Source organism: Saccostrea echinata, unplaced genomic scaffold (genome assembly GCF_033153115.1).
Source record: "Saccostrea echinata isolate AGI-Se365-2 ecotype Australia unplaced genomic scaffold, CSIRO_AGI_Sech_v1 ptg000016l, whole genome shotgun sequence".
Lineage (NCBI taxonomy): Eukaryota > Metazoa > Mollusca > Bivalvia > Ostreida > Ostreidae > Saccostrea > Saccostrea echinata.
In genome coordinates this window covers 2,415,914-2,442,219 of record NW_026889765.1, presented here as the reverse complement: position 1 = coordinate 2,442,219, position 26,306 = coordinate 2,415,914, and the positions used below count along the sequence as shown (strand labels likewise).

Here is a 26,306-nt window from a genome sequence, read left to right as displayed (position 1 = left end):
AAATACATGTATATTATGTACTACATAAGTTGTTTTGATAGTACAACTCACTTTCTTTCAAAGTAAGATTTTTTTCGGATGACTTGCACATATTCTTTGTAAAATCGGATGACTTGCACATATTCTTTGTAAACTCGAGTTATAATTATTTCTGAAAATTGATTCCAAATTTGACTACGAATATTTTTTTTTAATCCAAAAATGTCTTACCTTGTTTATTGTATGTATTCAGAAACTTTTATGTTTTGTAACTTAAAGAGCGAAACATTGATCTATAAATTACAGTAAAAGCCGCTAACAGTCAGATTAGCCAGTAATGGCTGTAAATGGGTGATTTTGGCTGAAGTTTGTAAATGTTACCATGACAACATGTGTTAATACATGTTCTCGTCCAAAAATTATTGTTATAGAATATACATCATTTCTGACGGTAAACGATGAATCTGCCTTAATTTTAATTCAAAGAGTAAATAACATAAAGCAGATGGGCGAACAAGGCGAGCGAAGTGCCTATATAGTGCGACATACATGAAGGTGAAAATTAAATCTCAATTAAAACAAAATTTTCTTTGATATTTCATTTAATATTAAAGTATACTTTATGTAAAATCTCCACAATTTGCAAAAATTTCACAAAGATAGAAATTATTTGGCTATGAAATAGCATATACACACTAAAGAGGGCAAAAAGGATCATTTTCTCATACTAGTACTATAACACAATTTTTCGATATGAGTGGGTATTTGCTCCATTTTTTTGCAAATTTATCCTCAAAGTTTGCGTGAAAATATACATTTTTTGATTAACTAAAAGATGGAGCAAAGACTCACTTTACCTTAAAAATACACTTTTATGACACAACATTCGCATTTTTCCGAGAAATACTTGAAGTCCATTTAGTCAAGGGTCATATCACAAACATGATTTAAAGATACATAACACAAACAAAATTTTGATGCCTGGATTGATATAGATTTTTTGACTGATTTTGATGAGAAATGAGGCCATCATTAAAAATATCTTTGTTTCCCCTAACCCTACCCTAAAACCTCAAGTTGGGTAGGTAGGTAGGTAAATTATTTTTTTTTCTGATAGCAGATTTGAAAATATCTATCTTTATAAATAAGAAAGAACAAAGGAAACGGATTTTTAAACCGAATATCATACAAATGAAGTAACATGTATGGTAAATTAAGTCACAAATATTATTTATCTGAACTTGTGAAATAACTCAGGCCAGCGTAAATTTACTCAAATCGAATATTTACAAAAAAAACAAGAATCGCAAATACTCAACCATCGGACATCCGAGTATATTTTCAAACCTACTATCATCTTCGAGTACTTACACAGACAAAATGTCAAGGGCCTCGCGTAGCGCAGTGATTCTAGTGTTTCGTTCTGGAGTCACGGCGTCATTCAGGAGCTTATTCTAATTCACAGGTCCCGACAAGGGACGTACAGACTGGTCAGTCGAATGAGACCGTAAAAAACGCAGGTCCAGTGTCGCAGTATACATGTAGATGTTGGCACGAAAAAGATCCCTTACTGAATGATCAATGGCTATAAGTGCCGAGTAAAAGTGTAAAATAAGGTGCCCTCCACCGGCCCAACAATTTCTTAATTTAATATTTTAAAGCAAAGAAACAACCTATTTTCAAGGGCCTAACTAAAGAAAAATACACTATACGTCTCAGGAAGCCGTACCATAAGCCAATTTTAAAGATTTCAATAATATTTGGAAAGAGTGCACATGTATAAAGAAAATTTAATTCAACCAAACCATATCTAAAATGATCAAAGTTTCATATATCTTATGTTACAGTCACGAAGTTAATACCCCATAGATAAAAGATAGGAAGAAAGGACATCTGAATTATATTTATCAAGATGAAATAATTATACAAAGACATATTTACAACTCCTATGGTCCTTTATAGTAAAAATAGGATCATACATGTACTGTTTTTTTTTAGATCGAAACAAATGAAATGCAGTGAAATACACAAGGTGGACTCCTCATCTGCTCATGGGGCCTACTACGTACGTTTATCTTAGAAGACACATTTGTAAATACCATCTAATACTCCTTAGTCATGGTACAATTAATTCACGAAATGTCTCAAGAGTGTAGGATTCTAATAAGTTAAAGATTATATAATAAGATTCATACGTCACCATTGTTTTATAACACGAACTAACCCTCTGTGGCCACATGTTGTGGGCGCCAAATGAGAGTAAAACAAAAGCCGCCGTTCTGATAAAAAACGGACTTTGATGAAATTGTATTTCATAAAGTTTATAAACAATAAAAAAAATTATGTAATCTTATTAAAAAAACTTTTCAGTCGGCACGTTTTAAGTGGGTCGGTCGCGTTAGGGGAAACAAAGGTATTTTTTATTTTGGCCTGACATATATAATAAATCCCTAAAATATAAAGAAATCGTGAGTTTTCTTTGGTGCTTAAATTTGCGACTTTGTTTTGTTATCTATGTAATTCTATACAAAATTTTGTATATATTTTTAACATTGTGACAAAATCTTAAAGAGTTCTTCCACTTTCACTGGTAAATATTATTCAGGTTACTTATCTGAATATAAAGCTATGAAAAATATTGCTGATTTCTTAAAAAAAAAGTTTGTTTGTGTTATTTATCCTTAAATAAATACCACTATTCATCAGGAGCTGTGTAGCTTAGTGGTTAGCGCGTTAGTCTCACAGGGAAATGATACTCAGGATTTTTATTGCTATAAAATAGTATTCGAACCCCACGAATACCACATAATTTTTTAATAACAGAATAATTTTTGCAGAGAAAATTTTCCTCAGAAAAGTTTTGTTTATCATAATTTCATAAATTTCAATAATGATAACTTTACTCTAAACACTAAATTCACAAAATGAATATAATTTTTACATATCTGAAGCTGTAGGCATTCTGCACGCCTTCTTCACCCATCTCCTTGTTATTTGGTAACAAATGCAGGCACAGAGGAAGCAATTTCAGATGGGGAGGGCAAATATTTTCAGGGGGGCGTACTACATATACCGAAAAATATAAAATCCCTTTGACAAGCAAAGAAACAAAAAAAAAAAGATCCTTAAACGTTATATTATTGAGGGGCACAAGCAAATAGTATAGCTACATGTACATGTATGTTTCTATAGTATTCTATATATCGGCAAAATTATTAATTGGGAGGTACAAGGCCCTCCCATGGCCCCGGTTCCTACAGCCATGAAATGCAAGTGTTATATGTCACATCCTGGCACAATCAGTTGTTTTTGAAAGAAATATTAATTATTGTATGTTAACATAATGATAATTTTACATGTACATGTCATCATGTTATTTTTGTTATCTTGTATGGTAACCTATATACATGAATATGATAGGCAGAAATAAACGTATATACTGTTTTTGTATATTATTTTTGTTTTTACACTTAGCAACCATGCATATTGCATTGTTTAAGAAAGTGAGGGCAGTCGAAAAAATAAACTTGCAGAAACAAAACACTGCAGAAAACAAATATAGGCCGCTACATGTATGAAAAACAGATGGGATAGAGGGTAACCACAAAAAAAGGTTAAGAAGAAAAGTAGTCACAATAGTGGTGGGGGTTAATTTCGACTGAGATTCCGCTAAGCTGGATATTTGGACTGACGATATCATTGTCACGATAGAATTGTCAGACATGATTATCATAACCAAACTGCCAAATGAGATCGGGATCGTAGTCTATAAAATAGTTCGTTACCCCTCAGACCTTTTCGTTGTAAATTAACGGAAATGACCAAGAAGTTACGAATGGTGGCAAAAATGTCAGCTTTCAGTTTCACAGACAAGTTTGTATTTCCACCCGATTTTGATGCATTGTAAGTGTTCTCTTATGTATTTTTAAATAAACACTGATTGGATTACCAATAAGTTTGTAACACTATGTAATAATAATTATCATACCTCTGTGTTTCTTTTTTTCAACAAAATCTAACGACATCACATAGGTCTCATAAATATACATAATAAAAACCATTTCAAAATCCAGTAGTGAAATATAACGTGTGCATTGAAATTTATAGAGTTTGAAATAACCAATCTCGAAGAAGTAAATAAATTTTATTTCATTTAATGTAAATACTGCAGTCATAGTTTACTTTTTATTTTGCTCAACCTATTGACAGTCGACTTCTTATTTCACAGGAGTGTACCAAATTCGGAAAGTAAGGTTTGTGTAATATCTGTCATTGGCAAGAGTGCGTACCATACTAATGCCTCCAAAGCATCAGCACTCAATCATATTTTGGACAGGGATGTTTTCAAGGTAACTGGGAGGAAATTATTTCAAATGATGAAGGTTTTTTTTTAAGATTTAAAGAGCTTTAGAGAGAGTATGTGTAGTTTGCCAACAGCAACCTACATAGTATTAAAGTACAATACTTAACTTCTGTTTATTAATGATCAGAGAATTTCATTTTTAGTGTATCCCAAAAGAAGTAGATGATACTATTACTAAGGTACACTTTGAGGTTTCATATTTTTTTTCTAATACTGTATGTCCATTTTAGCCCCATTTTTTTTATTTTTGACTTGAACAATCAGAAACATATTATAAAATGCAAGCAATAATTGTTCTGCAATTTAATTTTAATTCATAGTTTTGGTTTTTATCAAAAAGCTTGAATATTGCAAAAAACATGCCTCATGATTTTACATAACTACACTGCCATAATATCACAACATTTACTGCATTCTTTCCTTACTTTTTTCTAGGGAGATGTGGAGTGTTTCTATGATGTAGAGAATCAGGTCATCTTTTTACATCTAAGGTCTCTAAATGATGTTTACAGAGTTGCTTCTCTTTGTCAGAGACTGGTTTCAGAAAAATCATCAAAAGTAAGTATTGATGCCGAGCTGTCATTTCAATTTCTTGAATCAGATATTTATCACTGTTTATCATTCTAAAAATTTCTTTCTTTTATTAAACTAATTTTGAAAGCAAATTTAATTTCTTCTCTTTCCAAGAAAAAATTATGAATTTTACATAGTTTTTTGAACTTGTGAATGCTTTTTATGTCTTAATTCACATTCATCATACATGAACATGTTAAAGGGTTTTTATCACATATCTAAATTTCTTAAAAATGAAACACTATTATATTCTTGAAACATATAATTATTGTTTAATTGTGAAATAATTTAAAAACGGGCGTAATTATGTGATAAAACGCCTGTAATATAGGGTTTTGGATGTAAATTAAGATCTCCACTAATTAGATAGGGGTCACGTGGTACTAGATTTTAACGTTAAATAAATAGACTTCATAGGTGTCAATGGCCGATTAGTACTCGTTAAGCTTATCATAAAAGAAAATAAATTGAATAGATTTTTACGTTCAATAAATAGACTACTCAATATATCCGGTTGAAATTTTGACATCAACCATGTTCCTTTGGTTAGGGACAGTCAATCTTTTATGTCTGAACGTCTAGCAGAAAAAAATAACCAGAAAATATGGAGAGGTCACTGAAGACGAAGCCATTTACAACTTGGGACTTCGACTAAATTTAATGAATATTACTTAATAAGTTTAACTTTGTAAATATTTATAAATATGGGAATTTTAAATTCTCCTTCATTTTTAAAATTACTTATATATAAATAAATGCTGCATATTTTCTATCTGTTCCAGCACTGAATATCATGCAGTACTAGAAATGACACTTCTTCAATGGCACCATACGTCATTACGAAGTTCACAACATTCCTACTAGGCCTAGATTCTGTGCGACTTTTAAAAATTGCATGTTGGTCATTTCCTTTTTTTTTTTAAAAAAGGTATCTTTTCCTTAAAATATTTCATAGTACAATTCATGATAGGGCATAAATGATTTTTCTGAATGAAGTTAAACGCCGTAGTGTTTGCAGAAAAAGGCTCCTGTTTCATCTCTCAACCAAGTCCAGGAAATGTAAAAAAAATCTTCCTAAAACCTTTCTTTTGCACATTTGTGCATCCTAAAGCCACAAATTATACCTTACTAGCTTTCAACTATCCAATTATCACTTAATTATTTTCTAACAAATGAGCCCTTTTGTATACACAATAAGTACTTCGCTTGACCAGGATTGACACCTATGACGTCAGAGCAATGGCACGTAACATCGGCATCTAAATATGCATATTGAGAAATTCAAACTTTGAATTGCTGAAACATCAAAAATATTAATTTTCTAACAAAGAATTTTAAACATATGATTTAAATAACATGTAAGCTTTGTCATATCAAAAAATTTTGAGACGTGATAAAAACCCTTTAATGTCTATTTCATGTCTGACTTTGAATATATTAGTGTTTTCTTTTAAAATAATTAATAAATACATGTATTTAGTATTTTTTTCCATGGAAAATGTCTCTAAAATGTTTTTAATATAATATTACGAACTCTGAAATTTCTTTGTGACAGGATTTTTTCTCCCTGTGGCAGAAAGAAGAATTTAGAATAGCTAAAACACTCTTATGGATGTTTGGAGTTTCTCATCTATTATTGGTATGTTTTGTTCTAATGTCTTTGCACACACTACCATTTTCATAAATATTTTAAAATTCCACAAAGAAATTTAGCTTGTCTTATCTTATACAAAGAATTTGCAGTTTCATGGTAATTTTTAATATGTTTCAGTTATCTCATCCAGGAAGCACATTTGATGTTACTTTTGTGAGACTGTTTAGAACCCTAGACAGTATTAGGTAAAGGTTTTTTTTTTAGCACCAGGGAAAGATGGATTTTTGCATGCTTAAGCTGCATTTTACATTCTTTGGTGGAAACAATGGAATTATATCATTAACATTTCAGGCTTAAGTTACAGCACAGTGTTTCTGATCAGCTCCATGGACTGCCAATCTCCAAAGACTGGTCCTACAATGGAAGACCATGTTCCCCCCGAGTATTGTTTATCTTTGAGTCCTGCTGTTTTGAATCCAGTACAGAGGACTCAGAATCTGGAACTAAAGGGAGATTACTGGTATTTTTGTCCTTTATTCATGAATTTCACATTACTATTTAAAATTATGAAATAGTTTGGCATGAAATCAGGTAATACTATACATGTATAAATTTGATCTGATATGAATTTCTATATTATCAGTTACACAGAGTTATCAATTTTTTCCTCACCTTTTGAGCAATCTGAATTACATTTTCACTTTCTAAAGAGAGTTTTGTTATGTTGTTGTTATCTTTGTCTGTCCATCACTCTTTCTTGTCATTTTTATAATTTTAGAGGTACAGTTGAACTTCGGTATCTCGAACACCGATATCTTGAATACCATGGATATGTCGAAGTGATTTGGAAGTTCCAACCACTTATTCTTTAAGTATTTTACCCTCGATATCTCGAATCATTGGATATCTCGAAGTTTTTCCTCGGTCCCATCGAGTTCAAGATAACGAGATTTGACTGTAGTTAAAAATTTATTTAGTAGGGATTTAATCAATAAACCTGTATATTATGATTTTTTATTGCCCAATACATATTGTGATTGTCTAATTAGTATGTATTACTATGTAATAGTAAATTCTGGAAATAATTAATTTTTTGGTTCAAACCTTGAAATACATTTACCAGAATTGTAAAATATGTTGCAAAACGGTAAAACAATGACATCCTAACATTGAAACATGCTTTATTAATGTGTAAATAAAAATGAAAACAATGAAGTTATATTTTCACATTAAACATGTATTTGTTTAAAAAAAATTATGGAAATTCATTTGAAATCTAAGTAAAAATTGCTTGTAAAATGATTTTATCTTGATATTTTTGGGGGAAAAAAATCATGATTTATTATGAAACAAACGTTATGGCAATACCAATCCCTATCATTTAAGTATACGATTGGCATGGTCATGTAATACTACATGTAGATATGCAATAGTATAGGGTTTTGAAATTTAAGTCTTTGGCACCAGGGTTCCTTTGAAGGGGTTTCATTTAAAAATAAGCCTGCACAGTCACTAGAATTTCTTCTACATTACAAAAAATTGGAAAAAAAAACTCTCTTGCATAATGATTACATGTAGCTATGGCCTGAAGCTGTGCAGTAAGATTTCCAAATATTTATATCTGTCTCGGAGCTTGCCTGCAATTAACGCTGAACAAACTTGTCTATACATGTACAATGTATATTGAATCAGGAATTGCATATTAGTACATGTAATAATGATTCAGATAATATATAAACATTTTCCAGATGAGTGACCAAATAGTAATTTCTGAGAGAGATTCATTATATAAAACATGAAGAAATTATAGACCCTGATTGAGGGATACCATCAACTAAAATTGCAATTCCTTACACACTTATGACCAATGTTTGGTACTTATGTTACTTATAACTGAAACATAAGGAAGTCTTGCATATCTAAAGTTGAATCTGAACTACATATGGAATCTTTCAAACCCCACATGGGTCTAATAAAACTTTTTTTTCCTAAAATCAAATGGCCTTTCACTATATTCAAACAGCAGGGTAAGTGCTGTTATTCCTGTCAGTAATTTCTATTTTAAAGTTATAATTATTACCATTTTAGAAAGGTTCCCCCATCAAAAAATTACAACATGCCATAGAAGACCAAATCTACAGAATACTGAGGAAATCTAGAGTTATTACAAATATCAGGTTAGAATGATTGTTGTTCTGAATAATTCTTAAATCTAAAGTATTTTACAGCTAAATCAAAACTGAAAATAATAAAATATTTAAGTCATTTATTCGTACAGCCAATTGGCTAGAATGATAAACTTTGAAAGTTAAAAAAAATTACTAATTTCAAATGTCATTAATATTTTTTCTTGAGTAAGTGTGCTCAATTCTCAAGCACATTTTTTTGTACAGCAACAACTCACTATTTGCTGTACCAGCCAATCAGGAGTTTGTGTATGTCCATACTGAAAGGTCAGAGGTTACAGACCCAGTGGCATACTATCTGGAACAGCTGCGTTTGAATAGCACAATCGTCAAGGATTCTGGTAAGATAAATATTACTACTGACATGATATTTAGTGTAAATGTGTATTAATTGTAACCTATTTTTTAAAAAACTTTTTAGATAGTTTTTGAATTGTGTGTGCTTTAAAAGTAAATTATTCCTATTATACAGTAAAACTTGTCTAATCCAAACACCACCGATTCCAAAGAAGTTGGCCGGATTAGACAACATTCCAGATTAGACAAGAATATTAGCAATTGAATTTATTGAAAGGCACTAAAAGATTACATCGTATTTGGCAAGGTTTCGGTATACACAACATCCAGATTAGACAAGTTTCACTGTACATGTACATATTTCTTTTTTACTTTAACTTAATGCAAAACATTTCAGAGACATTTGTATTTATTTCTTTTTATAACATAAAATGTGGTGAAAAGATTTCTCAAAGGTGTTAAACTGTTCTTTGAATATTTTTGTGTTTTTTGTACATATCCCAGTAAGTAATCAGAGCACTCACGGGGTCTCTCTTCAAATTACATTTGTAGCTAACTACTAGATGTCTAAGAGCATGATGTTACTTTTCAAGTTAATGCAGGCTTTTTATTTTAATTGTGTCATGTGGCATGCTAGACAGTTCTTAAAACATATCAAAAAACCTCACTAATACATTTAGTAGATTAGTACGGTTTCCTTTATAAATTTACATGTATTTGAGTGAATGTCATACATACAGGAAATAGAATAATACAGAATCCCACCTTCCTCTTAACACAAGATATAATGGTTCCCCAAATCTGGTAAATTCTCTGATATTTTGAACAATATGTTTAAGATCTACATGTACATCTTCATTAAAGTACAAATCTGAAAATGGAATTTTTTGCCAAAGCATTCAGAAATTTTTTCAAAGAGCACAAAAGGGTTTATTTACAGTGCAGTATGTGTGATTTATTTTTTTTCAGTTTTCAGATTCATTCTTTTCAGATAAAAATGTTTGAGTGAGGCCAAAATAAGGAAAGAGTGTTTATTTTGATGAATACAGATTGTATTTCTATGGATCTTCATTTAAAGATTATTTACATTTTAGGAACTTTTTAGAGGCAATTTTATTTTAAATTAAAGGTTTGAAGCATCATTTACACCAGAATGTATTTTGTACTTTAGATATATTAGAATGCCTACCAATGGGATTTAGACAAAGTTTGATTGCTAATAATTTGAGATCAGGATAATTAACAGACATACTTGTACTATATATATTTAAGAAACATTTGTGGTACATTGCAGTTTTCTTACGAGAAACAGGTAATTCTTACACTCATGTAATTTAATTGTTCTTTTAAGTTAAGCAATTACATGCACTGTAAATTTTAGATAATTTTTTCTGTTACATTGTGCATGTACAGTATATCTTATTTATGTTGTTTGCATGGAAACAGATACATAGTTTTTTTTTCAAGTCTCAAGTTAACTTACTCACTTTTTCATCAAAATTGATTCTTGTTTAAAAGTTTGTATTTATAATTAACATGACAGAGGGACATTACATTAATTAGAAAATCAACTACTGGTGCAGGTTTTGCCAGTTGATTTGATGTTTGGTATCTGGCAAATGTCAACATGCTCAGGAATTTTTTTTTCAACTATAGTTAACCTTGCAGATCTTCTTTTACTAACATTAATCCATGTTCGTTATATTCAACATTTCAACATGCTATGAAATTTAATTAAGATCATTTTTATGTACTATACTAGATATAACGTTCTATCGTTAAAATGATATTGTCCTACAGACCAGGTTTAATTGTGGTGAGGGCTTGTCCCAAGACACAGTTAGATTATTCTAAGTATATCATTACCCGGGCATGTTTCTTATCTTTGCTTATATAAGTATTTTCATTTCTTAACTTCAAGTCATGGGTAGAGAGATATGTCTCCTTAACCAGTAATTCATGATGTGTCATTATTTTTTGAAGATATGAAGTTCATCTGCTCCTTAGTGTTTCAGCTTTTGCATACCTATATTCAGTCGTCCAGAAAAGTAAATTTTCTAGAAATGTATGTGGTCCATTATACACTTTCTGTTTCCTTCATAATATGTAAGAATTTTAATGAGAGCACTTAAATCAATTGTGTAATTTGTAAGGTGGTGATATAAAATTTATAAAGTTGAATTCATGCTGTTGCAGATAGAGTTGCCAATTTTGCATGTATTTTCTCTGCCCAAGCAGCTGTAATTTAATTTGGTACTGCTTGGATGAGTCTGACTGTCAGTAGCACAGCACATTGTAAACTTATATAATTAGAAAGATGGAAATTTAGAATACATCCAGTTGTAAATAGACTCACCTCATACCTCCATTGACTTTTCAAAAATGAAATACATATCTTGATGAACACAGCATTGGGAAAAGAAGAGAAGGAAAATGTGTTTAAAAAAAAAAATTATAATTGATATATAATTGTGAATCACTTGAAGACTAATTATGTTCTGTACATCCATGTATCACATTCATAGTGTGAAATGTATGGTATAAAAGTTGTAGTTTATTTGCAAATTTTATGTTGTTTTAAATGTATATATTTTCACCAGGAGGCAAGAGTTGAAATAATATGAATTTATGTGTAGTTCTAAATGTGAATTTCAAGTGACCTGGTAGCCATGATTTTAAAAAAAATGCACAATTTAACCTTTGATACAAGAGAAATAACTCTTCCATTTAAGCCAATGATTACCAGATAATTATTTAAACATCTAAGATACATTTTTTTTTTGTTGATATCTAGAAATCTTTTTTTCTTGATTCTTTCAACACCTATAGCTATATATATATGCATGCCATTGTATCATATTATGTGTATGATAACTTTGGCAGCTTTTTTGCATTTCTTTTCATGAATGTTTGATAATTTTCATTTTGCCACCAATCTTGAACAATCTGCAGGTAACTTGTAGGTGTGAGTATATACCTTATAAATATTAATGAAATTTTATAAGTAATTTCTTACATTACCAACCAGTATCCTTTTTTTTTTTATCTCAGATTCACCAAGGAGTCGTAGTTATCAAAGTAATAGAAAGGTCAATCAGGGTAATGGATCGTCAGGGTCAAGGTCATCATCCACAACTGCACATTCAAAAGGAGGCAACAGCTTCAAAGAGTTTCTATGGCAACACATAGAGATGGCCTTAGGGAGGGGTTTTGATGATAATGTTGGGAGAAATCCAGTTCCTTCTTTATTTGAGGTCTGTATGAATTTCCTTCATGAGGGATTTAGATTAAGGTAACTAAGTTGCACTACTAGTGGAGTGCCATGATTTGGTAGAAGAAATGAAATGTTTTGAAAGAAAAAATATGTTGGAAGATGAAAGTTGATTTTGGTTTTATGACACAGTGTCATGTGTTTTACTAGGTGACAGGTATTTTTACTTCTTAACAAGATCTGTTCATTCAAGTAATTAAATTATTTCCAATTGAGACTACAGCTGCAGCTCTTTTTCTTTCAGACAGTAACAGCACAGACCTGGTTTATGGTGGCTGACAGGCTCTATCAATTCTATTTTGGAGATTCCATTGATGGAAAAGCCCAGGCTCATTTAAATACCCTTAAATCACTACTGGAGACAGATATAAGATTCTCTGAAAAGTAAGACATTTGTCTCATATTATACATGTACATGGAGGCTAAAGATATTACTATCTGTTTCTCACATTGTTAATTAAGAATTTTTATTATTTGTATAAAATTTTGTAGTCGCTGTAATAAAGTTCTACCCCTTGCTGAAGCTGCATACCAAGAAAGTCTACCAACCCACTATGTAACAAATTTCCATTTATCAAAGGTAAATTGATTCATGTACATAATGTACTTCGCTTCACCACCATTATGCACTACCAATATAGTATGTGATCTCAAAACAACTTTGTAGACATATACCATTTGAAGACATTCATATACTGAAGGATTTATGATATTACCCTGGGATCCAATTGACTTAAATGTATTCTCCCCATAGACCAAAAAACTAGATGGTTATTCATTATACAGTCAAAACTCAATATATCAAAGCCCATGGGTTTGAGAAAAAGAATCATATCAAATGAATTGAGATATCGAGGTTACAGGCCCGTAGGAAGCAATTTCAGTTTGGGGGGGGGCACAGCCAAACATTTTTCAGTTGACAGTTGAGGGGGCACTACCAAATTTTTTTCTGACAAGCAAAAAAAAAAAAAAGTCAACTACCAAATATTCCTTGACAAGCAAAAAAAAAAAAGGTCATTAGGCGGTTTTATTGAGAGGGCACAAGCTTATAGTATTTATGTATACTATAGTAATCTATATATCGGCAAAATTATTGGGGGGGCACAGCCCCCCCGTGCCCCCCCCCCCCCCCCCCCCCCGGTTCCTACGGCCATGGGTTATTATACAGATAGGAAAAGTGTTGGGACTTTTAACTCACTTTGACATGTCCATGGTACTCAAGAGTTTAAGATGAAGTTCAACTATTTTTACACTTTAGTATTCTAATTGAAAACGTTATATTTTATGAAAAGCATATATTTATTTTTCATATTTATTTAGTTTTGATGCATACACATGTACAAAACCACCTACTTCATATCATCACACAATTATTCATGTCAGTAAACAATTTACAATACCTAACTGACTTCAGAAATGACATTAAATCATTGTTGGTCTGTTGAAAAAAGGTCATTCTAATGCAACTGTTTTGTAAAACACATTTTGATTGACCAATGCACAAGTGTTAGAGGCAGTAAAACGATCATTAAGGTATGTCACTCGTGAAATTAATTATATCAAGGATTTTTTGAGAAGTATATTTTAGATAAGTACTCATTTAGGATGACTCAAAATCACAAAGAAAATTAGGGGTCAGTGTGCATCTTACTGAGCAACGGTACAATTAATTTGACCTTTTTGCACTTAAATTTTAATTCTTTGGTTAATCACTTTAATCTTTATCATATTTTATTAGATGTAATCATGGCAATATATATAATCTTATTTTACCTAAAATAGTTTAAATAATATATATCATTGAACAAATCATGCAAATTATTGCGCATAAATCATTGTGTGACCTTTTTGCACTAAAAAAGTATCAAATTTAGGGTATTAAAAATCTAAATAGGCAATAAAATATTTTCTTGTATCAAACTTTTTATGACTTTAGTGCTGTTTGGTTTGAAGTACTGCATAGTTTAAAATAATGAAAGAAAAAGTTCGGGTCAGTGATGCAAATTTTGAGATATTGATCCAAATATGCGATTTTCGGGCAAAAAACTGTGTAAATTTTATCTTGACTTCTTTAGTATATTTTCATTTCTTGGCAAAGTCTGTTGAGTGAATTCTAAAATTTCTAAAAATATACATTGAAACCTATATCTAATATTTCTAGCATATAATAATGGAAAATATTCTCTGAGTAAAAATTTTTGGGGATAAAGTTCCAAGATATTAATTATAACAAATGTGTAGATTTGAAGAATTTTCTTCTAAATATCCTTCCACCACAAAAAATAGTCTCCCATAAATCTTGTTTCTTTCTGACTTTGTGAGCAGTTTTTAAATTGAATATTGTATAATTTGCATTGTTTAATTCAAATATATGTTATAAAAACTGAATTGTAATGAATAGTTTTGAAGTCAAAGGTTCTGACCAAACTTTTCTTAAAAGCTGACGAGTGACATACCTTAAGGAGAGTGAAAGCTTTTGATTGTGACGTCACAATAAATCAATGTAAAAACACAAGGTTCCGTGACATATTTCATATAACAAAACTGAACAAAATAAGATGTAAACATCAAACAAAATCCATAAATTGCATTAGAATGAGAATAACTATCTTCTAATTTGGTATTTGCGACCGTTAATGCTGATTTTCTGCTTACGGGTCGCCGGTAAAACTCAGTTTGCGACCGTTAAATCATTATTAATGGTTGCAAAAACCAAATTAGAAAGTAGTTATTCCCTAATTTTATTACTTTGGATTAACATATATAGTGAATTTTGTAATATCGTATCATAAATAGTGAATTTTAACAAATGTTTCAAGAACAATATAAAGTGTGGCAATCAAATTTTTAGCCTCACACTTGCAACACAGATGTACTGTAAGTTACTTTTTGTTCTTGTGAACTTTATTTTTGTGTGATTATACACTAGACCATCTGCTCATGAAAATTTCATTCTTATGCATATTTTTATTATTTAAGATTATATACCACAAAAATAAAAATCTGTGAGAATTTTTTCTTGCTTAAGAATACCAAATTACTATCTCACAAAAATAAGGTATGACATTTGTGAAAATTTCCTGATCTACAGTGTGTACATATATCTACACAATATTATTTAGATTGAAGTGTTTCATCTCTTGTTCTCAGTTAGCCCAGGCTCAGAGAGTATTCCACCAATTTGCCAGGGGACCAGCATGTGACAAGTATCTCAAACAACTGGAGCAGTCCTGTGAAAAGTTCTGGAGAAATGGCCGACAGCTGTGTGAGGAAATCAGTATCTTGTCTAACCACTGTGTCAATCCTGTAAGTAGTGGAGTTGTTCTCTTTTTGTTTTTATGTATAATGTAGATATATTTAAAAGAATTTGTACATGAAGGTCATGGGGCATTGACTTTTGAATATTTTTATATGTTTGATGCATTTTCAAACATTACATGTATATTTATAGATCCTAGTTTCGTCACTTACTTATTGAGATGTAATTTTGGAATTTTTTTTAACAAGATATGCTTCTTTGAAAATTTTAAAGGATATACATTGAAGATCTCTATTGAAATAAAAATCATAGTATTTGTTTCCCATATGTATATGTACTGCCTGGACTATAATTTTTCATTCATCTTTATCAGTATATTTTGTACTAAAATTTTAAAAAGTTTAAAGCAACAAATTCTTATTTCTAATGGTTTTCTTTGTCCCAGTAAATAAAAGTGAATATTAATTTTAACAATTTAAAATTCAGTGAATTTTACATCTTGTTTGACTATTAAAATCAAATCAGTGATGAATTGTATGGTGTATGAATTTATAGCTGCACAGACTTCCAGATGACCCAGAAACTGATGAAAATAGACATCTACCCATAATGACTCACTCTAGTCAGCTGAAGACAAAAGCTGCTTGTAACTGTGGCAGAAAGCAAGCAGACAAAGAGGACCCATTTGACCATAAGGTACTATAAAGTATATTTTCGTGATCAGGGTACACAGAATGTATACAATGTCATGCAGATAAACAAGTGATGAAATTTACATAGCAGTGTAAGAAATTCAATTCTTAAGTCTTTCAAGTATTACCAAATTGAACTTGGGTATTTTCAGCTGAAGAGTGGATTTTTGTTTATAAATGATAGTTCAAACAATTCTTTGTATATGTATCAAAGGTGACTTGTACAGGCACATGTAACATTACATGTACAAAAAAGACATATTGTGCAATTATATGTACAAGATTTATGAAAGAGCATCTTCAGCATTATTTTCATGTAAAAAAAAAATTGTAGTTGTACAGGTATGGTTACATATCATGTGAGTAAAATTCTTATTGTATAAATTTTCACAAGCTCAAGACCAGGCATCTTGACCAATTTTTGACAACTGTGACAGAATTTGTCAGTTATATTAGTTGCAAGATACAACTGTACTGAATTTAGTGCAATGTGGTGCAGAGCACATATATCAAATGAAATGAGATGAGATTCTTTTAAATGGAACATATTTATTTCCACTTCAGTATTTTATCATCTCTAATCAAATAATGTACCAGCCTTTAGGATATATCAATAGAATCGTGTTAATATGTACATGTACATACAGATGGTTATACATGTAGCGATCATGCTTATTATGAATTCACACCTATATTTCATTCCTCGTAATTTTTTGTGGCCTTATGTTTCAGCCAGAACCAAAAGGATACATTATGTTGATGATAAATTTTAAAGCATATTGTGAAGTGGTGTTTATTATGAATAAAAAAAATCCATCTCTAGCACCTTGCTATAAACATGCTTTACTTTACACAATCATGAAAAAGGGAAGATAAAACATCAGAAATAGTATGTGTGTAATTTGTTTAAGAATTGATGAATTACATTGTTCTAAATTGTAGTATGCCAATTTTGATTTCTTTGATGCCTTGGAAGCATCTTGTTGTGGAGAGCTGGAGCATATAGACTTACCCATATTTAAACCCAGCACATCTGATGCCAAGGCCAGCCTGGTTAAGCGGGCTCCCAGTCGAGAAGAAAAGAAAGAAAGTGTAATTCAAAAAGACACCCTCAAGCATGATATAGTCACTGGGATGGGTAGTCTTAGTCTGGCACTCAGTTTAGGTAAGAATTCTGTTCAACACAGTTGATTCCTCATGTTATGGTTGTAGAAAAAGTCAGAGTAGTGTTTTCATATGTAATTTTTATGAAAATTTCATGAAAAATAGATTTAGGGGAAATTCTAAAAAGGGTGTTCCTTAGACAATGTGGTTCTTGTGGATTAAGGGCAACTCATCCATTCTTCTGGATTAATGCTTTGTAGGGCACCACTGAGCAGTATAATACAGAATCAGATACCTCAGCATAAGCAGAGGATTAAGGTTTTGAGCAAATGACCTTGCTTTAGAGTTATCATGCACCTTCAGATTGTAAATGAGTAACTCATTGCATGTATCTCTTAGTGAACACTGTAGCTTAGTGAAGAACATTTTTATTCAAGGGACAAACAAGATTTTCAATTTATACTTTGACAGGTCAATCTGGTGGAAGTGAATTTCTCCCTCATCAGGATCATCACAGTGGAATAAGTACCACTGACCATTACACAAGTCACCAGAGTGACCAGGAGGGTGGGACAGATGAACATGAGGAAGGGTCAGGTGGAGCACACAGTGTGGATGTAGTGGAAGAAGAGGATGAGGATCATCTGGAAGATGCTGAACAGAGTCCTGATAAAGAGGAAGGAAGTGGAATAAGACAGGAAGTGGATGAATCTCAAAAGGAGGAAGAAGGGTCACCTAAACAGGAAGTGGATATCATGCCCAGCTCACCCAAGCAGGATCCAAGCTCCCAGAGGACGGAGCCAGAGATAACAATTAATTCTCAAAAAGCAGATTTAGAATCATCACAGAAAGAAGAAGTTCAATTAGGAAAATCCGTTCTTAAGAAAGGTTTGTCAATTATTTAAATGTCTGGTGTTATAACATGTCACTAACAATATGTTGTTTGTCCACCAAAAGAAAACAAAACTTGATTGATGAAGGGAATAAGAATGCAGATTAGATACTTATTAAGTAATGTCCAAGAAAAAAAGAATGTTAATTTATAAATGTTAATTTATAAATTGTTATAACTTTGTATTGAATAGGTGGAAGTGAAACTTTGATTAATATTTATTGTTTAAGGTTTATTGACCCTCTAATAAGAGAGATAACTCTCACTGGGATGAATAATATTTATTTTGTGTTAACAGTTGTAGAGCTCGACGAGGCAGGCACTATGAGGCAGCATTCCACCACAGAGTACCTGTATGGAATGATTCACTCAGATTCTCCCCCACATCTCCTCCCAATGTTTCCCTCCTGGAACATTTGTTGTCTGGGAAAATCCAGCATGTATAATCATAATTCAGGTATTGTAAGAAGGAATTCGAAGTAATAATTGTTGAGGATTTTGAAAGTGAGTTGTAGAATACAACAAGTGAATGAAGTGATAGGATTTTGACATTTTTATTGAGCATTTGATGAAAATCCAGATGTGACTCTTTGTTTTTAGAAGGTATTTTGTGTTAGGGTATCCTTGACCTGAAATTCCAATGTATTTTATCAGTTTTTGAAATCCAGACAATTGATTTTCAGGATTAGATTTGCCAGGATTTTTACATGGAAGTAATTTTCTATTACCATGGGATATTACGGTAAAGGCAGAAAAGGACAAGTGGCCATCAATAGGGGAAACAACGTCAAGGAAAGGAAAACAGAAAAAGAGCAATAAAGGTATTACTGTAATGTATGGATAAGCTGGTGCACTCACATCAGTACACCAGCAGGATTCGAAGCATTTAATAAGCATTTATGCACAATGAACTATAAGTCCATATTTTTTATTTATTAAAGAGCTAGGTTCACTTTATGCATAAAATGGCCCTGTAGATATACCAATTTATTGACTAACAGTTTATCTTCCATTTTAAATATCAAGGTAAAGTAGAGACTTAGTACTTTCATTTCCTATTAAAAATTTTCTTCTTAAAGCCAAGGTCTTGGAAAACAGGCTTCATGGAATTGCAATGTTCTTGAATTTTAAGGAAAACAAGTATATTAGGGTACTTTCACAGAAGAGAAATAATATGAGCGCACCCTCTGATCTAAAAAATAAAACATGTTTTGTAATCCTCAGAAATAGTTCTATCATTTAATAGTTGCATATTTTAGATCAGAGGTTGCGCTCTATATTAAATATCAAAAAATGGCTTTAAAAATTGGCTGTTTTTGTAGAATTTTTCAGGATATGAGGAAAATGACGCATTTCATGACGTCATAATGCATTGACTAGCCAGAAAATTACGTAATTTTTGATAGATACGCAGTCACCAAAGATCTAAATGATATTTAATGTATTGCCAACTAAAACCAAGCAATTTCAGTTTTTCTGAAATTCACAGGGCCAAAAAAGGCCCTAAGTGAACCTTGTTCTTTGATATACAGTGTACAGTGTACATGTATGTGTTCAATTGTGTGTATCACTTGTATGAATGGTTTTGAAATATAAATTGATAAGTATCAAAAAGTCCATTTGTACATATATATATATATATATATATATATATATATATATATATATATATATATATATATTAATATTTCTTCACTTAGGGCAGTTATGTTAGTTTAAGAGTTGTTGTAAATGTGCTGTATAAATAAAAATTAATTTCGTTACAACGTGTATTGGTAACGATCCTCTAATAATACTAATGTCCAAATAACTGTATCTCACTTTCATTCTCATTGACTGTGTAGTGTAGGGTAGCGCCGCGAGAATTCCATCGGCATCAAAAGCAAGTTTTTTGACTTGCCTAGATAGCCGAGCGGTCTAGTGCACTGTTCCTGTACTGCTAGGAGACAGATTCCGTAGGTCGAGAGTTCAATCCCGGGCTGGGGCGGAAGTGGCTATCATTGTAAAAGTGAATTTCTTTGTGCTTTCTGTATATATATATATATATATATATATATATATATATATATATATATATATATATATATATATATATATATATATATATATATATATACATATGCACATGTACTATATTTCCTATGAATGTGAAATTTTAATAATCTGTCAATAGATTTATTTTGTAGAGGTTGGAGAAGTCAATTTGAGGATCTACCTAGGAGATGAATATGAGTGTCCTCGAGGACACCGTTTTTTCTGTAGCGGTCCCGAGAAGGTCATTAAGGTTTCCAGTTCCAGCACAGTCAAGGTCAGATGTGATGTCAGCATTCTCATTGGATGTTATAATTGCTATAGAAATATACAATAATATTTTTATAAGTGTTGTGAATTTTATTTTTGCAGGATAATGCCACCAAATTAGTCAGCTTGGATATGCCATTGTATTGTCCATGTCCTCAGTGCAGGTAAGCTTAGGTATATGGAAAAGGGAGTTTAAACTTTGATGTTAACATTTCTCTGGAACTCAGCTGTTGGAAATTGTTTTAGTAGGATGGAACAGTACTACTTTTTAAAACCATCAGCTGTGAAAGACTCATGTACCAAGAAGGTTTAATTTTTTGCTTAATTACGTTGACAAATAGAAAAATAAATATTCAATAGTAAACATCTGTGTAAAGGTTATTTGAGAGCTCTTTAACAGTGTGATTTTAAATATCCCCCTTGATATGTAATACTACTTGTTAAAATGTATTATCATGACATCAAGCTTTAGCTTGCGGAGCATCTAGTATTCATGCAGAAATAATTCCTTTTTACCTCAGCATTCAGTTATTTAGACAATTTCCTCCGCTAGACTAAAACGTCCTTAACTTTTTCAATAAAACTTTGAAGAAATGCTTATTTCTTAAGATAAAAATTAAAATAATCTATATTTAATAAGAACTTCAAAAGAAAAAATATATTTTGAACTTCCATGATTTAAACTTACTGATGGATCTCAAATGAACTGATGACATATTTATGCTGTTTCCTTTTGTAAGAGCTAAGCTACCATTAATCTCAGCGAGATTCGCCCAGATAAAAATTTTGGACAGACGTCTCTTACGAGAGGCCAAAATTTTTAGTCTCTACGAAACTCGCTGAGATTAAGCTACCATATCATTTTTAAAAAAAGACTATTATCTGATCCCATTGTTGAGTACAAGTTGTAAACTTAATACATTCAAGACATGAAGAAACAATGCTTATATATTGATTAATAGAGGCATTTTGATTGAATAATACTGAAATGAAGCCTTTTTAAGATCTTCAGTTCAGAGTTAAGATTTAACACCCTTGAACTTTGTTTACTTTCGGAGGTGTCAGGTAAATTCAGACCCTTTCAAATTCAGACTGGTGTATTCGGTTCCCCACTCCAAATGTTGATATTTTTGCCACAATGTATGCCACAATTTAATCTTATTTGTATATTCACAAGCTTAGACTTTAAGTAAATTTAAAAATTCTTTGGTGAGTTGCTTTTGAAGTCCTTCAGGCTTTTGATTGAAATAAACAAATGTGATATTTTATACACATATAGTTTGGTCAATCAATTATGACAGATTTGAAGACAATTGACAATGTCTTGTTTTCTCGCTCTTTATTCATATTGATTTGTTGTGGTGGTGAAATTTAATTTCTTTTTTTCAACTTCTTAAGAAAAAAAAAATTCTCCTTACTCCAGTACAAAAGTTCATCACAGTTGCAGTCCTTTACAAAACAGCTTTGACCTTATTCCTTTTATGCATTTATATAAAAAAGATAGACACCAACTCATTGATATTAATTGAAGTTTTTTTTAACAAAACAGATAAACAAACAGCAAATTAATTATTCTTTTTAAAGACTTTGTCATTGAATTGACAGAACTATCTCTTATAAATGTCATATTTTTGGTTTTGTAATTTTCATGAGAGTGGCTGCAGATTGTGTTCAGGGATGGTGTGGCAAAGCTTAAATAATTCCTGTATCTTTTCAGAAGCACAAAGGGATATGTAGCACAACTGATGAGGGTGTATGTATCCACTCCAGAGGGACCAGTAAGAGTAACAGTTGACCCCAATATTCAGCCCTCAGCCCCGCCTTGTCCAGTCTTCACTATGGGAACAGAAAACCCTGTAGAACTGCCTGCTGGAACTCTCTGGGTCGTAAGACTTCCGTATCCTTCATTTGATCAAGATATCTTTATTTGTCTGCAATTTTACATATGTGTATTGAGCTTGCAGCTGACAATCTCCTTCTTGGCCTACTTTTCATAAGTTTGATAATTATTTCATTTAATTAAAATCAGTCTTATAATTAAAATAATACATTTAAAAACTCTTAGCCTGTAGGATAGCAAATCCTCATTAAAATGTATAAATAATTTTTATAAGTGTTATATAATTATTATTCTAATTATGTTATTCTAATTGCATAGAAAATGCCTGCTTAGTTGTGGGAGTGACAGTTAATGGTGTTAAGCTTAAAATCTAGGGTAATGTGTTGTGTTACATATTTAACGTTTTCCTTAATGACACCAGACATATTTACATGGGTGACCATGGACCCTATACCATACCAACAGACTCCCAGCACATGCAGTTCTGTCGAATGCTGAAGGGAGTTTTCAGCTTCAGAGACCTGAACAAAAGTCCATGAGTCATTCGTCTTGATTAGTGCTTGATGGATGTGTGCTGTATGACTGTTTCAGGGTGCAATAAATGTGTGTACAAATAATTGTGGTTGATGATTCATTTTTATCCTATAAAGTAATCTTTGATGATGCCTCATTCCAAAATAGTTAGAACAGAAGTATTTAGATAAGAAACTGGGAAAGAATTTGTTTTTACTGTCACAACTGAGTTATTGCAGTATGGTAGTCTTGGTCTTTGTAAGCAGAAACAAATCTATTGTATCTATGGTGTAATTTATTTGCTTTAGTTTTTGGTATGCTTTCTGTTCTCCAACTTGACTGAATAACAAATCAACAACCTCGCAAAAATAAATGCAATTTTTATACCCCCTCTTCCCCACAAACGAAGTTTTGGAGGGGGGGGGATATTGGAATCAGCATGTCGTCTGTCCATCCATCTGTAGACGTGATTTTGTCCAGACCTTTTCTAGGAGATTATTGCATGGATTTGTATGAAAATTTGTACATTTCATTCTTCACTATATGAAGGTGTGCACCTGGTATTTTCATCATGATTTGATAATTTTTCGGCATTTTACAGGTGGTTTTTTTTCTTCATTTTTATTGACTAAGTCATTTTGAATTCGTGTAGGTTTGAGACTTAGAATCTAGAACTGCCAGTTGGTACATCTTTATAAAAAGTGAATTGCAGCTTAAAACTACTCATTAAAACTCAAAAAATCACCAAGAATAAAAAAAAAAGTTTTTTGGTAGATAATCCATACAAATCTAAGAGTTAACAGTAACCTTATTTAAAAAAGTTGCATCAAGATAACACGGTTCTTTCTTTTTTTTTCATTATATAAAACTTTGTAACAAATTAAAACAAAAGCTTTATTTTCAACAGAATGACGTATACATGCATTGTCTATTGAACTACATACTCATTACACAGCAGATAGTGTAAATCCATTTGTCCTTTGGGAGTAATGAGTGGACATGCATCCAGTTGAAGATTAATTAATGAGTTCAGAGTGGGAAGCTGTTAGAGCATCTCTAATCTAGCAGGTGTTTTCTATATCTTCTGGGAAATGGGCAGAAGAATTAAAGATCTCTGTTCTCTAACTCTCTTAACTGTTATTTATAGTCTAGCTGTCAAATTTAATTACATACATGTAGTTACTGGATGACCAGTCTTATTTTAAAAATGAATTTGGTATAAAGTTATCGATTAATTTGATATCGTATATGATATTTTTTATTCTTTTTCAACAAACAAATTGCAAAGTGTAACGTCTCACAAAGATGACAAATGCAATTTATTTTTTCAATCTAATAAAAACAATATAATTAAACAACAATAATTTTAAAATATAATTTATAATAAACAATAATTATAAATATAATAATTAATTAATTAATAAATATAATTAAAAACAATGTAACAATAATTTCTATTATTGATCTCTTATTAGGCTGCGCCTTATTTAATCGTTACAAAAATATAATGATCAATTATACATGTAATATTTTGTGACTTGGCATCTTTTCTGAAAAACCCAGTGGGGGGTATTTGTCCATTATGGACAGTTCTAGTTCACACTTGAAAAGTTATAATGCAGATGAAATTTTACCTCAAGTGGACTGTTGTAAAATACAGACCAGGGATGTCTATGTATACATTCTGCATACTCTTTAGCTGAAATCTTGTTTCCAGGAAATTTTAGAACATTATTATGCATAACAGTGAAATGTATTATATCCATGTGCCAAAATTGATATGGCAGGAAATTTCCAAACATCCTTTTTGGGTTTTGTTTCCTGTTTGGATAAAGAAGATATCATTGTAGCAATGATCAATTATTTTAGCGATCAGCAGCGAAAACGTGACTTACTTTGGGCGTACATGTATATCGATTTTGGCTTAATCCTAACATGAACTCCTTAAAACTCAGACTTTTTTGGTCACATTTTTTCATATTCTTTTTGATCCAAAGCAAAGATAGAATAATTTTTATGCATCTTGATGTCGACTCGCAAATAAAAAAGTGTTTAGTTTTTCCGTAATTCTACTCACTAGGTGTTTTCCCATGACTTTTATTGACAGAAAAGGTCGAAATGTGACCCAACTGGCTCTTGTCAAGTCTTATAAGTTTGTTTATTGAAACTGATAAACTACATGTAGCGCATAATTATGATTACCATAAGCATAAACTTCTGAATTTTAAGCCAGTCTATGAAGTCGGACGACGGTTTACTTATTTTCTCTAATAATATGTCACAGAGTAGTCGGTGCAATCATGGATCATTAAGAATAGATACAGATTGGCATAAGCGCTAAAAGACATGTATTAGATCCCAATAATACCAGAAAATGTGACGAAACTGTTAAACTCTTTCAAAGATAAAAGCAGTATCTTACATGTGAGTGAATTCAAAAATAATGACGGCAATTGATTTTTTTTTTCAAAAAAATACAACTTACCATAATATATTCTTCAATTATAACATCATATTAAAATTTCTGAAGCGACAGTATAATAAAAAAATGCTTTCTGAAAGTGTAAGAATTTTTATCAGTAGAACTTTATTTGAGAAAGAAAATAATGCTACATCCTAAAAGACTTTCTAAAATACATTATCGAAAGAAAATTTAGGGTTTTTTTTTTATCTATCAGACATTTGTCAGGGATATAAATGATAAGATCTAAATATTGATTGAGTTTCTTCTCTTGTTTATATGAAAAAAAAATGTCTATTAAATTGTTATTTTGCATTAAATGTGGTTTGAAAACTTTTAACATGAAGGAAATGTGGTATAATAAATTCCCCTAAAATAATTTCTTCGTCCATTTAGTCATTTTTTTTTTTCAAATCTAAGCCAAAAAGAGATATTTAATATATCTTTTCTTACAAAGAAATAATAGATTTTGAAGTGATCGTATTTTACCTTATTTTGATGCACTCTTGACATCTGATATTTTTTTCATTAAACATCGTTTTAAAAATTTTAACATACATTAACTCAATCAAAATTTGTAAAGCAGGTTGTAGCTTTGATGGGTTTTTTTTACATTCAAAGCAAGTTTTTCAGATTTTCTCGGCGTCAAAATATGATTATTTGCTTATGTTGATAGATTTATTGTAAAATATACGTTTAGTGATGAAAATTATTCTGTGAATAGATTGTAAAATGTGCACAAATATCACTCTGTAATTTGTTGATAGACAGTGATCTCAATTTCAAATAGTATCAATTATTTATTGCAAATTATTTTTCAGTAATAATGGAAGAAGTTCATTAATATTTATAAAACGATTTTGTTGCACTCCTGACTTCGGTAAAATTTAAAATTACAACGGTACCAAAGAGTACAAAATTTTTGGCAACAACAAGTTGTAATGAACTTGTGCAACATTTACCGGTAAAGTCTCAATACTT

General features: G+C 31.2%; 1 protein-coding gene across 2 annotated transcripts; it reads left to right on the top strand.

Moving 5' to 3' along the window:
* Positions 1-3,807: 3,807 nt before the first annotated feature.
* On the top strand, positions 3,808-22,968 carry LOC133188338 (nonsense-mediated mRNA decay factor SMG8-like). Of its 2 annotated transcripts, XM_061323717.1 has the most exons (23): positions 3,808-3,882; positions 4,208-4,328; positions 4,486-4,521; positions 4,778-4,900; positions 6,471-6,554; positions 6,687-6,754; positions 6,861-7,029; positions 8,598-8,686; positions 8,903-9,036; positions 10,287-10,304; positions 12,044-12,246; positions 12,508-12,647; positions 12,756-12,843; positions 15,414-15,569; positions 16,078-16,218; positions 17,157-17,379; positions 17,790-18,206; positions 18,509-18,667; positions 18,894-19,031; positions 20,397-20,518; positions 20,614-20,675; positions 22,229-22,408; positions 22,773-22,968. In XM_061323717.1, exons 1-23 carry the CDS (start codon positions 3,815-3,817, stop codon positions 22,888-22,890), a joined length of 3,057 nt encoding a protein of 1,018 aa, XP_061179701.1. In that variant the 5' UTR covers positions 3,808-3,814; the 3' UTR covers positions 22,891-22,968. The 2 variants fall into 2 exon arrangements, with proteins under 2 accessions (XP_061179701.1, XP_061179702.1); XM_061323718.1 differs by lacking the exon at positions 10,287-10,304.
* The last annotated feature ends 3,338 nt before the right edge of the window (positions 22,969-26,306 follow it).